The sequence below is a fragment of the Octodon degus genome, unplaced genomic scaffold (assembly GCF_000260255.1).
Source record: "Octodon degus isolate 3935 unplaced genomic scaffold, OctDeg1.0 scaffold00034, whole genome shotgun sequence".
NCBI classification, from domain to species: domain Eukaryota; kingdom Metazoa; phylum Chordata; class Mammalia; order Rodentia; family Octodontidae; genus Octodon; species Octodon degus.
In genome coordinates, this window is record NW_004524610.1 from 7,423,166 (window position 1) to 7,438,471 (window position 15,306).

At 46.2% G+C, this 15,306-nt stretch overlaps 1 protein-coding gene across 3 annotated transcripts in view; it reads left to right on the top strand.

Moving 5' to 3' along the window:
• Nkain2 (sodium/potassium transporting ATPase interacting 2) overlaps positions 1–15,306 on the top strand; it is a 1,099,112-nt gene that overhangs the window by 1,069,268 nt on the left and 14,538 nt on the right. For all 3 annotated transcript variants that reach the window (XM_023714246.1, XM_012514554.2, XM_004630239.3), the window contains exon 5: positions 7,332–7,392. In XM_023714246.1, coding sequence (XP_023570014.1) covers positions 7,332–7,392 — 61 coding nt within the window. The remainder of the gene's footprint in view (positions 1–7,331; positions 7,393–15,306) is intronic.

A 15,306-nucleotide genomic window follows, 5' to 3' on the forward strand; every position in this document is an offset into this window, starting at 1 on the left:
AAGCTGTATCTAGTTTGGGGCTATTTTGAATGAAGCTGTTGTAACTGTTTCTCAGGGATAATCCACACCCAGAAAGAAAACTCTGGGGCAGGTGGCGAGCCCAATTTTTTTAAGAAACCTGCTGTTTGGCAGAGTGGTGGTACAAATGGTTCGTTTCTACTTTCAAGATTTTTATCTTTGGTTCTCCAAAGTTTGTCTGTAATGTACCTTAGGGTAGGTTTCCTTGGCATTTTCTTGTTTAGGGCTGAATTGGTTGCTTGATTTTGTAAATTTATGTTCTTTTGAAAAATTTAGGTCTAATTTAAATTTTCAGTCATTTCTTTGAATATGTCTTGAGTGCTATTTTCTTTCTCTTTTTCTTTTGGGACTCAAGTGACACAAGTGTGACATCTTCTGTTATGAGTTCTTGGGTCCTTAAGGTTTAGGGACTACTTTTTCTCTATTGCCCAGATTGAAAAATTTCTATTAGAGTTCTAGCTCCAGATTCCCCAGTTCCTTGTCCTGCTCCTCCATTCTACAGTTGAGCTTTCTTACTTCTGGTATTGCAATTTTTCAGTTCTTTTAAAAGTATTTACCATCACATGTTTGCAGTACACAATGATTGTGTTCCTTGTGTGCAGGTGACACATGTACGCCCCCAGTCCCTTCCCTGATGCCTCCCCATCTCTTGAATCTCTTACCATTTGAGGAAGATCTAGCTCCCTGCTTCCTGTTATCTATTTTTTATTACTCTCTGTTCTAAATTTTCACCTTAGTTCTTTCTCATATCTCCTATTTATTTGCTGAGAAACTTTACTGTTTTCACTCACTTCTTGTGTATTTCTATTTGTTGAAGCATTTCATGATAAGTAATTTAAAATACTTATTTGGTAAATCTAAGACCACCATCATCTCTTTGCTAGATTCCATTAATTGTCTTTTTATTCAATTTGAGAACCTTTTTAATCTTAGTTTGATAGAGTATTTGGTTTCACTGGAGGAACAGATTTCATATAAGAAGCAGAAATGAAAGATAGATAGATAGGTAGACAGATAGATAGATAGATAGATAGATAGATAGATAGATAGATAGATGATAGATAGATAGATAGATAGATAGATAGATAGATAGATAGACAGAGTATAAAGACATCATTAGGTAGCCTTACAGGGTGGAAAGCAAAAGCATCCCCATGGCCACCTGCCAGGCTCAGGTGGAACAATGCAGACCAGCTGTGTACGCTCTAGAGAGCTGGAGGATCCTGCTGAAGGACGGAGGCCTGGAACTCACTGCAGAGTCAGCAGGAATCCTTGGCAGAAAGTCAGGGTCTGTGTCAGAGGCGGGAAAGGTGGACCTGGAAGGCTGGGGACTGAGGATGAAAACTGAGAGGCAGTGGGGACATCAGAACACTGCTAGGGAAGAACCGAGACTTACCTGTCTCCCTTCATGCTCCATCTGTTCTACCGCTGGCACTGCCCACATCCACCTTCCCTCCTCGGTTCTGGACCTAGCCCCAGTCACCACGCACGCAGCCAGAGCTTTCCTAGTGTGTTAGACAGTCTTTACTCAAGTTAAATTGACATCACACTCAATGACAAATGAGTCATTTTTAACTGAAACATAGAGATTTTTGCTATTGTGTTAGGAGGTGCTGGGTTCTAATTACGCTTTTGCATTGAATGACTCCTCCCATACTGATTTGGCAGACAAAGACCAGGTGCTGACTTACTTCTACCAAGTGAGGAGAGAGGACCAGGCTCCTCACCCAGCCTCTGTAAAGATGAAAGGTAGAAAGCTCTTTTCATTAAGACTGAGAGGAGTGAAGCTCCCTTCCGTTTGGCCCTCACCTGAAATCACGTGGCCAGGAGGGGTAAAGTACCTTGCTACATTCACAGGCAACTTTCCCTGGGTTTCATAGAGAAAGAGAATGGTTTCGCTACTGGTGAACATTCACTAAGGCCCCAACTGTCCATCTGGCCTCCTCTAATACCACGCTGGTGGGAAGGAGCGGGCTGTTCATCTGCTACAGAGTACAACCAGAAGTCTAGACTCCTCACCAGTATTTCATGACCTTGGAGTAGGGGAGGAGCCTGTTACTGAATTTGTAAGTTCTTTTTTTATTCAGTGCTGTTTGCAAATAACCAAACAAGTTCATGAACCACAAAGAAATTTCATTCAACAGCCAATGAATGGAGACAGTGGCTTGGCCCACAGGGTCTATTAGCTCAGTTTTGCTGAGTCTGTCCATGAGTGAGTGTGGTGTGCAGGCAACCACCAGATGTTTTCACAGGAAAATGAAATGTCTGTTAATCAGAGGGCGCTTCCTTTCCCTTCCTAACTCAGGCATGGTCGGATCTGCCATAGCACCAGTAGGGACGCTCTTTATTACTTCAACGAGATAAGGAGATCCAGGTTATGGAGCCACCCCTTACCAACAGGAACTTGTGACAACTCAATGGTTGATAGTAGGGGACCCTGTATTTCTCACTATCCAGGCTTTAATTTTGCTAGTAAGCAACTGACAGAACACCAGGTTATCAGTAATTTCAGGGTTCAAGTTGATGATGGGTCTTCCTAGCAGGAATGAAAGTCTGGGATTTATACCGATTTTTGGACATCGTGGCCTTCCAGGCAGGAAGTGTTGGCTCCCTCCTAAATCTCTGCAATCGGGGTACAAAGCTACACTTGTTGCGTGCTGGTTTTTCCAGTGGTGTTAGCCACAAAAGAGGCAGTACCATCTTAAACTGTGTCTGGAAAGCCTACTCTTTGACATTTCCAATTGTGAGCTTCTCAGCCACAAGTTGAATATATATGAGACCACAAAAACATAATAGTAATAAAATAAAATATGCACATATATTTCACTCCTATGGCTTGCCTGAAGCCTCAGTGTTTCTGACAGGGCTACCTTCTTCCCACCCGTCAATCTGTCTATATTTGTTACTGAATAACAAATAGCATTTTTAGTTGTACTCAGCAGAAGAGAAAGGAGTATCGCTCTCACTATTCCATCTTGTTGGGAAAAAAAAATCAAAAGTACAGTATTTTAAACACTGTTTGTTACATTTTAGATCATTACAGTTGATTTTTTAAATACTTACCAAAAGTCTTCCATTTCTTTTATCTATAAACTTCTACATGAAGTGCTGAAATGAACAGTCATAATTTTATTTTGGGGCACACAAACCTTTTAATTTGATTTAGTTATGGAGGAAAAATATTTCCTTTTTTGTCAGCAATAACATCAAGATGATGTTATTCCCTACCAGATGAATTAATAGTGAACAAATCATATTATGAAGGCAAAAAGATGAATAAAAATAAAAATATTTAGACTTTGCTCTGCTTTGAATGCCAAGGACCAAAACAACTGGAATAACTTGTTTTTTTGCAAGTGGATAATTACATGCTCACCTCCTAGAATGCCACACGGATCTTCTGCTATTATTCTAGCCTTGTTAAAGAAGCGACAAAGTGAAAGGCACTTCATTTTAATTTCAGGAATTCACACCTACAACAACAGCGCAAGTCTTTATTCTCTGCTTTGTGCCTATTACTCCTCTTCAAGAGCACTGAGTCCCTCCAAATGGGGCAACAACACTGAGTTGAATCTTTGTCTGCCAGGTCCCCTCCCCACTCTGTTGGGAAGAGGTCCCCTCTGTTTATGCTTCATCTGCTCAGTTCTCTCCTGAAACCCCTTGGGGCCAGTCTCAAAAGTATCCAGGGTTCAATTCCCAGAAACACAAAAAGTAAAACTAAAAAGGTGCCAACCTCCCTCCCCTTTACCCTAGGAATGGATGGCCACTCCTCTGGGAATGTGACACTGGAATTCAGTCTCAAAGGATGAGTCAGAGTTACCTCAGGTGCGTGGCTTGTGGCGCAGGGAAGAAGGAGTGAGGTGGTTCACCTCGCTGGCAGAATGAGGAAAGGCGAGGAGAAATTCTGCAGGACATTGCCAGGAAACCACTAGCGGCTGGCAGCTTCCCATCAGCTCTGGCAAAAGGGGTGGTAGGAGACATTAGCAAAGAAGCCGAACACCATTTCAGGAAGGATTTGTGTTCCATGAATAACATTAGACTCCTGCAGCAAGTGCTCCCTAAGACATATTGTACAGGAAATGACCTAGATACATGACTTAATAATCAGCCCTCTGATGGTGACCCAAATCTGCCTTCAGGGGTTTGATTCCCATTGTTCTGGTATGGCGTTCCCAAACTCCAATCAGACAGAACTACTGGATTTAGTACAAGCCATAGATTCTCTGTCTGATGACCACACTCTGGGAAAGAAAATCTGCTTACCTCTCATCTGCAGACTACACCAGATTTCTCCCAGAGAGGGTTGTTGGAATTAATGTTCCAATACATGAAAATATCCAGTTGCCTGTGATCACACTGCACTGATGATTTTCCTCCCTTTTCCTGACAACTTACCGAATCTTCCCGCCACAACTGTATGCATGTCACTGCTACAAGATGCCAGATTAAGAGCAGGACTGTGTTTAAAGCAATGGCTCTGACCAGGAACAATTTTGGCCTTTTAGAGACATACATTTAGAAATACTCTTACTTGCATCAGTTGTTGACTATTTTTGATTGCAGCATGCTATGGTTGTTCTACTAACACACCAACAACTTCCTCAAAGCACTATCAAAGGCTGAGAAGTCCTGGTCTAGGTAGAATTTGTAGTTCAGGAAGCAGCAGGCAGAGCTGTGTAGGATAGGACGCACCCACACATGTGAGGAGTGACTGCCCTCTCTTCTGCAGTTAAATTTTACATGTTCCTATTGGGATTTTATTTGTATCTGTATGTACAAAACAGGATAGATATACATCTACTTTCTCTTAATCCAATGAGAAGAAAGACTTGTACTAACAGTGTTTAGACAGGATACTATGTCTACATCTTGTGCTATGAATAACCACTACGAAGACAACAATATGCAATGTACTAATTATTGAAACTCTCCTACTAATCGGTTTTGAAACTGTCTCATTGCTATTTGTTTCTCAATAAAATTAATTTTAAAAATCAAGTCAAATTTGTATACAGTGGAGAACTGGGGTGAAAGCAAAGTTGATGAACCTTGATTAATTGGGGGAAGAAGTTTCTATTTGTATTTAAAGCGACCAATTTAAAAGCTAAACTTATCTTAATCAGCAAGCTTTTGTAATGAAATGCACCAGGGCTTACCTTTATAGCAAAGGAGCTCCCCTGGTAGTTAAAGAATGCAACAGAATACAATTAAAAGATTGCTGATAAGTAGAATGCACTTCCTTAGCAAAATTCAGGAGCAGTACACTCAATAATCTAGAGTCTAGTGACACTTTAATGAGGAATTCAACTCACTGGCCCTGCATCGCAAAATTTAGCAATACTTGTTGCTTAGCCTTTCATTTCAAAGGAATGAAGTAATGAGGAAAGAAAAGTCCATCACTGGGGAAGAATTGTTATGCAAATAATAAGCAAGTACTTAGAAGAAAAGAGAAAGATAAAACCGTGAGATGTCAGTAACAGGTCAGCACACACAAGGTTTGAGAATGGAGGAAGAAATGGTGCCGCGGGAAGGGATTCAGCCAAAACTTTGTTTTTAATTGTTTTTTAATGTATTTAGTACAGAGTCTACAGGGTCTCACTACACAGATTGGACTCAGTGATTCTCCCGTTTTTAGCCTCCCAAATGCTGGGATTACAGGCACATGCCACCATGCCCAGTCTCAATTGCAGTCTCATTGCGCTCTGGGGAATGAGGCCAGCAGGGCATGCTGGGGGTTGAACCCTGGCTGCTGCGTTCTGCCTAAGCAGGCACTTTAGTCCACTGAACTATCTGGCCAGACCTCTTCATCCCAAACTTCCACTTCTGCACCTTAATCCACAACCAGGTTTAAGTCCGAGTGACCCAGTCCCCATGCCACTGACGTGCTTAGTAAAGAGCACGTTTCATCTCTATGGGAATGCTCAGATCAGGATGTGATTTTTATCATCTTTGCTAAAGCCAAATAAGAAGCACTAATTTCTCACTGGTCGCCTGTATTCTGCAAACAGGTCTCTAAAAACAAAGATCTTGATGATTCCCATTAGGGAAGTAGATTTTATCATCACTTTTCCAAAATTTATTTCTCAAAATGACACTAATATATCCTCAGCGGCATTCTTGTTCAGCTTAAGGGCCTTTGAAAGGCACGCTGAGTGGCTCTTCGCACCTACCCACCCCTGCGCATGGTCACTGCCGCTGCCCCTTCCCTCCTGGGTGACCACAATATCACTCCGTGCCACTTCTCTTCAGAAATAGCCTGAATAGTCTAGAACATTGTTTCTTTCTCAAATTGAAATCAGAGATATTCTAACACACTTATTAACTGTATCTCTTTCTTCTCCAAATAGTTCTCTGAGCTTATTAAATATGCTCTGACTGAACAGTGTTCTACTCACCCCTCACAGAGAATGTCTCTCTCAGCTAGTGGAGATTGACTTCATTGTTCCTGTCACGGAAGCTCCTTTGACCCGGAGCTTTAGCTCCATGATGAGGGACTGAGATCTTTCAAAATACCCTGTTCCCTACATGGAATATGGCCGTGGGGCCAGCACGCAGCCCATCAAGGCTTGTTGCAAAGGTCACTCTGAATAGTCGTCACCAATGTCCCAAGCGCATGCCATTCAGAACTGACTCCAACTTGAGTACTTCTGTTAAAAAGAGTCTTCAACTTGTCTACTAACTATATTCACTTACTTCCTTCTGCCAGAGCTCAGACTCTGAGCACTCTATAAGTGATTTGAAGGAACACAGGATCACCAAACCCGGGGCAATAGACCCGCATATCTTGGCTGTGGTCATTTGTAGCACTGATTCCCATAAGCAAGGACTTTCATGACCCCAGAGTCAGCCTGGCAGACAGGGCAGTGCAGCCGCAGAATCCAAGCGCAAGGGAGGCGCGGCCACTGCCGACTCTGACTGCGCCCTCCTGACGTCCTGGCCACGGTGCCGTGGCCGTGGCATCTGATGGTACGCAGTATGCTCTGGTGGCTGCTGCCGGCCTAAGTCAAGTCTCTCTTCCTTGCAGAGTTCACACAACAGAGCGTCCTTAATGTTTTCTTTCAAATCACTTTTCAGATGGTCAGGAGGAAGTTAGTTTCCGAATCCAAAGCCCAGCCCCAAGGAAAAGTAAAGTAGAAAGTGAGTGGCCCAGAAGCAAATGTCAAGTCCATTGACAACTTTCCTTGTTCTTTTTTACCTGAAATAAGTCATTTTAGATTATCTAGCAATTAACAAGTCTTAGACATTACCACCGTCAGAGAAAATAGGGCAATAAGTGACCTATGAGGCAATTGAATGTCTCTGTTTTGTTTCAGCTCGCAGGGTTCGTCTACGCCTGTTATGTTGTGAAATGCATAACTGAGGAAGAGGACAGCTGTAAGTATCACATCCTCGTGTGTCTCTTTCAAGCTCAAAGCTTCTTCCTCACTGCCTCCTGCCCAGCCCTTCTGACCCCGCAGTGTACCCTTCGAACAGGAAATATAGCCTCCGGTGCCCAGTGGCCTAAGGTGCTGTTCACAGAAGATCAGCATGTTGAAAAAATGCTTCTTTCTTTTCATTAAATGTATTTTAAAATCTATTCTTACAATAATTCTAGTAATGAGAAGGAAGATTGCAGGTGGAAGTGAGTTAAATGTAGTGAGTGTGACTTTTTGCTTGTTCTAAACCATCTGTTACGTATCGATAATGAATCAGTTTCACCCAGGACTACAAGCCTAGGATTATCAGTAATCAATATTGTGTAGCTCCTGAAATTCTCACAAGAACTGACTAATCAGATGTCATTGCCTACTCTCTCTCTCTCTCTCTCTCTCTCTCTCTCTCTCTCTCTCTGTGTGTGTGTGTGTGTGTGTGTGTGTGTGTGTGTATGTGTTGCTTTGGTTTGATCCAAGTGCCTGGAGCTCTGTCATACTCAGCCCTGAGTCTGGCTGGTGGCTGCCAAGTTTGTAGACAGTGCCACCTCATGAGAACCTCAGCAGAGCGCTCTGCCCCTGCTCACCCAAAGCTGCGAAGGAGAAGTGTACTCTAGCTCCTTGCTCCTCACACTGGGAGAAAGATGTGCTTGTACCGTCTGCATAATCACATGCATAGCCACTCACACAAACATAATGACTCAGAAAACATCAGAAATGGGAGCAATGTAATGAGAATGATGGGGCTTTTGAGAAGGTAAAGAGGGAAGAAGATAAATATACCTTCTCTCTTACTTGATTATGGGGAAAATCACACCAAAAGGACAAGAAGAAGCCATATTTGATGACTAACTTAGAACAATGTCTCAATCATTCTTGTATATGACATGAATACTTCAAAGAGTTTATAGCATTCTTTTGTGCAAAAAGAATTGATGCTCCTTTCACTAAATAAGCACCTGTAGAACATTCCGTGTTGTAGCAAGCGCTGTGTTGTTCCTGGGAGGTTTTAAGGTAAGCGATGCACAATATTTTGCCTCAAAGAACTTGCCTTCTAGGAGAGAGCAGATGTGAGTGAAGAAGTGTAAAAAAGATCTGTGTGGGGGAGAAGGGGAGAAGGGTCCGAAGGCTTTCACAGAGAAGGACGCTCTCGACCTGGATCTTGAAAGATAAATAGACACACGTGGGCGGCTGACATGAGTGAGGCAGACCCAGGAGAAGGTGGAAAGGCACAGGAGCACATCACAGCGAAATTCATGGGAGTAAGCCACATACTGGGCCAGACATGAACACAGAGAAAATGTGAGGAGCTGGGATACGCATGAAGAAGAGAAAAACAAGCCTGGATAAGATAACAGAAGAAGCAAGCTGTAACACGGTCATAGAAAACACGAATGGAAAAATTAAAAAGCTTGTATGGTGCAATGGCAAAGCAGTTAGCAGGTGGCTTAGAAGAAGAGAGCGTCACTTGCAGTGGGCTTTAGAGAATTTGCATTGGTGTCAGAGTCTGAGAGGAGACAAGTTGGGGAAAGGAGGGGCTAGGAAGGCTCCACTGACTGAGAAATGAAAGGCTGCGGGTCTGCACTGGAGGTCAAGGGGGACTGCATGACGCATGCCACCCTAATGTGGTTGTGGGTGGTGCCTGGGTCCTGGATGAGGGAAAAGGATGAGTCTGGGAGGTATTAGGCATCTACTGAGAGAGAACGTGTAAACCGAAACACCACAAGCAAAGTACAAAGCATGTGCCAATGCCTTGGTGTGGACAGCTTGCCTTGGGGTGCCTCACGAGCAAACAGCTAGTTTGCGCACTCAATGACTTCCTCAAGGGTAGGAAGGTAGAGGCGCGCGTTCCACGCATGCTCTGTGGCTTCCTTTAGGCATTTCGCCCAGTGTGCACGTGTCCAACCCACAGCTTCTTCCATAATCTCTGTTCGCTCCCAGGCACTGCCTCAGTGTCTGGTCCCCAACATTCCAAAGAAGGCTTGGAATTTCTCACTTTTAGTAATTTCATGATAAAGAAAATTATCTGGGTCCTTGAAAACCATGGTGACAGTGAAAAGAGAAAGCATCCCGGAGTGTAGGAAAGATGGAATGGGTCTGTAAGTGGCTGCGCCTGCTTCTGCCTGGTACGGGCTGCAGGGCAGCACCCCAACAGGAGCATAGTAATAAGAGTGGGGGCCGCTACCTGCTCCCCAAATTATTCCAGTTTCTACCCCTCAGAGCCTCCCAAGGAACAAAAGATAGTTGTGTTCTGCCAGCTGCACCAAGAAGGGGCCCTTGAGGAGGGCCCCACCATGATGACTGAACAAGGAAGGCAGCCTGGAAGCTGTGCAGGACCCAGCTGTGCTCTGCTGAGTCCTGGTCCAGCTGTGGTCACCCAGGGGAGCCGCAGAGAGAACCCAAGAAAGCCCCGAGGAGCCAAGGAGCGAGACACAGGCATAGACTCCACCAAAGAGTGATGCGTCATTGTCACACTGTACACACACACACACACACACACACACACACACACGCATGCTGGACAACTGTTGCCTTGATTTCTCCTTCTAAGCTGTGTGTCATTTGCTTTTGTAGAGCTCCGCTGAGTTACTGCTTATGCGGACCTCTATTGGTCCTCCTGGGCTGCTGCAGGCACACACGTGCTCTGCACACGTGCTCTGCACAGAAGCTTCCAGTGCAGGGTAGGAGCCTGCAAGTCCAAAGCACAACTCTGGGAGGCGGGGTCTGCTGAGGACCGCTCCCCTTTCCTGGCTCTTGGATGGGGCTCCTTCCTTCATGCGCCTTACCTGGGAGGGCACAGAGGAGCTCCTGGGGCTCTCCTCCATCCCTGACCCCCAGCTGATCACCTCCAAAGCTGCTGACCCTTTCCTTAGCTGCACCACAGGCACAAGCAGGCAGCTCCCTGGCTGCGGCAGCACTGCCGCCTGCTGTGCTGATCAAACAGGACCACTACTGTGAAGCTGAGGTGGAGCCCAGGGGGATGGGAGGGCCCCCCTCCCTGGGCCTTGCCTTAAGCCCCCTGAGACCAGGGGACTAGCTCCGGAGACCTGGTCCTCGGCCCCCTTCTCCAGGCCCCACACTCTTCTCCCTGTGGCTCAGGCCTCTTGGCCTCATGGCTGCAGTCCTGAGGGTGGGCGCTTTCCTGAGGCTTCAATTAACTTTCACCAGCCACTTGAAGGACTTCGCTCCACTACTGACGCACACAGGGTCCAGGTCTTCCAGGTGAACTTGGAAGGCGCAGCCCAGTCCACTGCATAGCACACCTGCACATGCACACATACACATGCTTACAGGCTCACACACACGCATGTTCACACACACACACATGCACACGCGTGCACTGGCAGCCCACACCATGCAGCTCGTGGGCCCCTGCATACGCCATGGGCACAGGATAGCCCCACCCAGCTCCCTGACCAACTGCCCACTGCGCTGCGCTCCCCTCCCAGGTCTAGCCAGCTCCTTTGCAGGCCTCTGCCTGCTCCGGAGGGGCTGCTTCGCCTCTGAACCCCACTGCAGCAGGCAAGCATCGCATTTGTTCAGGACAAGCCGGCAGCCGTGGGGTGGGGTCCCCGGAGCCAGCCCCTCTCCGCACTCTCTTCTGTCGCGGGTCACACTGTGTCTCCTCCTGGCCTCGGATGCCCTACCTCCTCCGCTTGTTCTCTTTCACGACGTCCTTTAAAGAAGGTTTTCAGCGAGGCCTGACAGCTGTGCCTTTCATCGCACCGCGCCTCCTCTCCGCGCTGCTCCGGGCAACAGCGGGACGCTGCTCCAAGGACACAGCTAGGAACTGACCTCCCCACTTCGTTTGCATTGTTAACAGTAGAAAGAACCATACAGTCATCAAAAGAGCACTAATCCGCAATGGAAAGGACTCGTGGACACGTGACATGGACACGTCTTGGTCTTCACTGTGTTTCTTAGGAAACGTTTCCTTAGCACTTAGGCTGAGGGCAGGCAGCCGCTCTCCTGCACGTGGGCCCATTGCTTGGGGTAGAGTCAGCTCTGCACCTCGGAGCCAACCAAGGACGGACAGAAAATGTGTGGGGAAGAATCGCGTCTGTGTTGAACACGTGTGGGCTTCCTGCTTCTGTAGCAGCAATTTACGTGGTGCCTACATGCGCTGGTCATTACAAGCAGTCCAGAGGCGGAGTACACAGAAGGGCTGGGTAGGCGCCTTTGGGCCCACAGGATTTGCTATAAGGAAGCTGAGCACTTGAGAATTTTGGTGTCCACAGCAGAGAGCGAGAGCAGCACTCCAGGGACAGGGAAGCTCGGTGATAGTCCCTCTATTCTAATAGAGATTCAACATATTTGCAAACAGTATTCAACACAGAAATCTTCTGTGAAGGACATGGAGCATCATTTCAAAATAATGCCCTCAGGACCTTCTTTTAGAAGCAGTATTGCAGAACGTGCTCCGGGTGTCCAGGCCTGGAGGTGGACGCACACGCGCACCCAGGTGCAAGCGAATCCCAGCCTGGCCAGGATTCCGCAACAATCAGGTAGCCTCAGGATGAAACCCGCAGCTGATTTATAGAACCTTTCATTTTTCATTTAAAAAGAAGCCCACGGAAAATTATTCAGTCCTCTGAGGATGATAATTTTCTGTTATCTTGTTTGATTTTTCCTTCTGAGCTGTGCCCGCTGAAGCATCCTTTCACTGAAAGCCTCTCTGTGTTTTGTTTTGTTTTTATCAATCTCTCTAGTTAGTCAGGAGCAGCTGGTTTCAGCGTGGTTCCCTGAACACACCACAATCTGTCCCGTGTGGGCAGAGTCCGCCTGGAAGCAAAGGGTGTGTTTCTCCCTTGAGAATACTTTCCTTCCTGTGTACAAAGAAATGGGAGCCTACTGTGCAAAATGTAGAAATACAAATTTTGAAAGAAAGGACGGAAGGAAGGAAGGAAGGAAGGAAGGAAGGAAGGAAGGAAGGAAGGAAGGAGGGAGGGAGGGAAGAGGGAAGGAAGGAAGGAAGAACTCTGTAACTCCAAATCTTGATACTCAGCATATTGGCATACTGTAACTTCCTGCTTGTCCTTCTCTCCTCTTTTTCCCCTGTCCATCCCTCCTCTGCTTCCTTCTTTTCCTCCTTCCTTCCTTGCTGGCGACAACCTCCACCCTTCCTGTCCTAGGGTCACTCTGCACATTCGGCGTGGTGGCCAGAACTTCATCTCCGGTTACTTACAGCCCCTTCAAACATGACCGAACAGGAGGTGATTAGCAGTCAGAAATGCCAAGAGAACAGTTGTGAGAATCTCATCTTTACACAAATTTTTAGCACCATACTCAAGCAAATAAGAGTGATCCATTGCTATTATTATGTTTCCACCTCTTTATGGTGTGTGATTTAGAAATTTAAAGTTGAAATAACCTTTTCTGTGTCTGCCCCTTCCCCTGAAGCCGAAGCTTCCCACTCCTTGCCCCACCCCCGAGCAGAGTCACCTACCACCGAAGCCCAGACGTCCAGCGTCCCTTGTCTCTCTCTGCACTCCCAGGGGCCTGGCGGGTCAGGAAGAGCCGAGACGTGGCTTTCCTCCTGCTTTCCGACCCTCCCTGAGCTCAGAAGTTCTGTGTTCAATTGTTCGCCCTTTTTCCTCTGCTTATGACTTGTTCTGAACTCTAAATTCTTCAAGGTTAAAATGATGGACAATGACCGCCTTCTGCTCCGTCTCGGCATCTTAATTTTGTAGACCTGTACAGCAAACGACTCTCCCGCAGTCCGGCTGCATCGTGAGTCCCGACATGCAGGGACGTGCGCGCTGGCCCAAGGATGGACCGCCGGGGGACTCCTCTCCCGGGCCTTGAGGAAAACGCAGGGCACTTTGAGAGAACTGAACAGGCTGGCCACACGGATTCATTCTAACTAAATGAGAAAGCGATTAGAACAGAGGGACGCTGCCCTTCGCTAAACAAACGGAAGAAGAGAAGTGCTGCCATGTATAAAAATAAAAGGCTCAGCGCTCGAGGCCTAGCGCTGAGCGCAGCTCCTATCAGGGACCTCAACGCTCGCGTCTGCCTTTGTGCCATTCCCACGGTCTCCAAAATTAGCTCTGGTCTCTTTTTCAGCCTCCTAGTAAATTGCTCCCTCTTGTGGTCATTTAAGAAAAAGCATATGTACTCTACCTCTAAACTTGGATTCCAAGTTAAAATTTGATCTAATTCTTAACCAATCATTTCTTTTCCCCTTTTTCTCAAAGTATCTCCTTCATTACACTACACTACTTTTCCCTTATGAAAACACACACACACACACGTAAACATGCACATACACAGAATATTCACCTTTAAATAAATCTAATTTTTCCATATCAAAATATAGGATGAAAGACATGTATTCATTCTCCATTAATTCAGAATAAGCATTTTTCTACAATGTAGAGGAGAAAAGATTCAGACAGAAAAAGGAGAACTTTTAACTACGTTGTATAAAAGAACTATTTGGCTGCAGGAAATATTTCTGCTATGGTGAACTGAAATGATCCAGTGGAAGACTATTCAAGTCATTTAAATCAGTCTCAGTAGAAAAAGAAGCCCAAGCAGATGCATGGGAAGAGAAGTGGTTGAGTCTGCAGCAGTGACGGAGAGAAACACTTTCCATCTTGGTCGTTTGGCTTCTCCCAGCTTTGCAGGCACTTAGGACATGTGTGGGTGTGGGGGCGCATGCCTGTATCCTAGCTTTCAGGGGGCTGAGGCAGGAGGCTTGCTGGAAGTTCAAGGTCAGCCTGGACTGCACAGTGAGCTCCAGTCCAGCCTGAACTACACAGCAAGACTCTGTTTCAAATAAAACAAAATAATCGACAACAACGAAATAACGACCCAGGATAGGAAGTAGCCAACATTCAGAAAAAGAGGATGAGACTGAGCACCAGGATGTTGATATCCACGCTCACAAAGTAAAGTTGCCCGGAGCTCTTAGGTCCTTCTCCAAGAAGGAAGAAGGGCAGCAAGGCAAAGAGCTAGGAGAAGAAGCTGAGCTCTTTCTAAAACCCCGCGGAAGCAGAGAAGAGCCACAAGGCCCCGCTCCACCTTTGTGTTGGATGAGTGCTGTTGGCTGTAGCCCTCCTCCTCGCACTGGGGGGATTTTCCTTTTGGAGATGGCATCTGGGAGAAAGGGCTGGTGCTATCCATGGCCTTCTCAACAAGGGACTGAGAAACAGAGCCTCTCAGGACAGCAGCCTCCGCTACAGCTACGCAGAGGGAAACATCTAGAAGGTGCTCAAAGAAGCGGCATGGCGCAGGTCCCCAATCTCAAGGTATATGTAAATGAGCTCAGGAGGACTCTGCTCCGATTGGCTGGCATTGTGTGGCAAGGCGTGAAAGAGAAACTTAAAAGCTCACAGGACAATCGGCTTGCTTAAATAACAGAAAGTAATTAGGCTGAAGACAAAAATCAGAGATGGCATTTTATAATTACTATTAATTTAAAGGCTAATTTCCTTTGGTGTAAAAATCTTATTTAAAACATGTACCAGGAAAGGAAATGAGGATGTTACTATCAAGAGGCGCACGGCACTTCTGGGAATCCAAGCTCATTATGACTTGGAAATTAGGTTAGGTCCACAGTAGAAAGCTCTACTCATTTACTTGTCTAATAGTTCCTGGCCAGGTCTCAGAGCCAAGGGGCGGCTGGGCCAGGAGCTGTGAAAATTGCACTTGTTTGTTTGTTTGTTTGTTTGTAGGATTAATTGCAAATGTTTCCAACGAAAGAGCCCAGTTTATAGATGAACAATACTGACGCCAAAATAAAATCGCTTCCTCGCCACTGGTCTCCAAAGAGGCCCGAGCTCCAGGACCCCTGTGGCCACCAAGCCTGGGGAAGCCCTGGTGCTCATCTAAAAGGGCAGAGGACCTGCCACAAATGCTGCAAATACACTGGCGT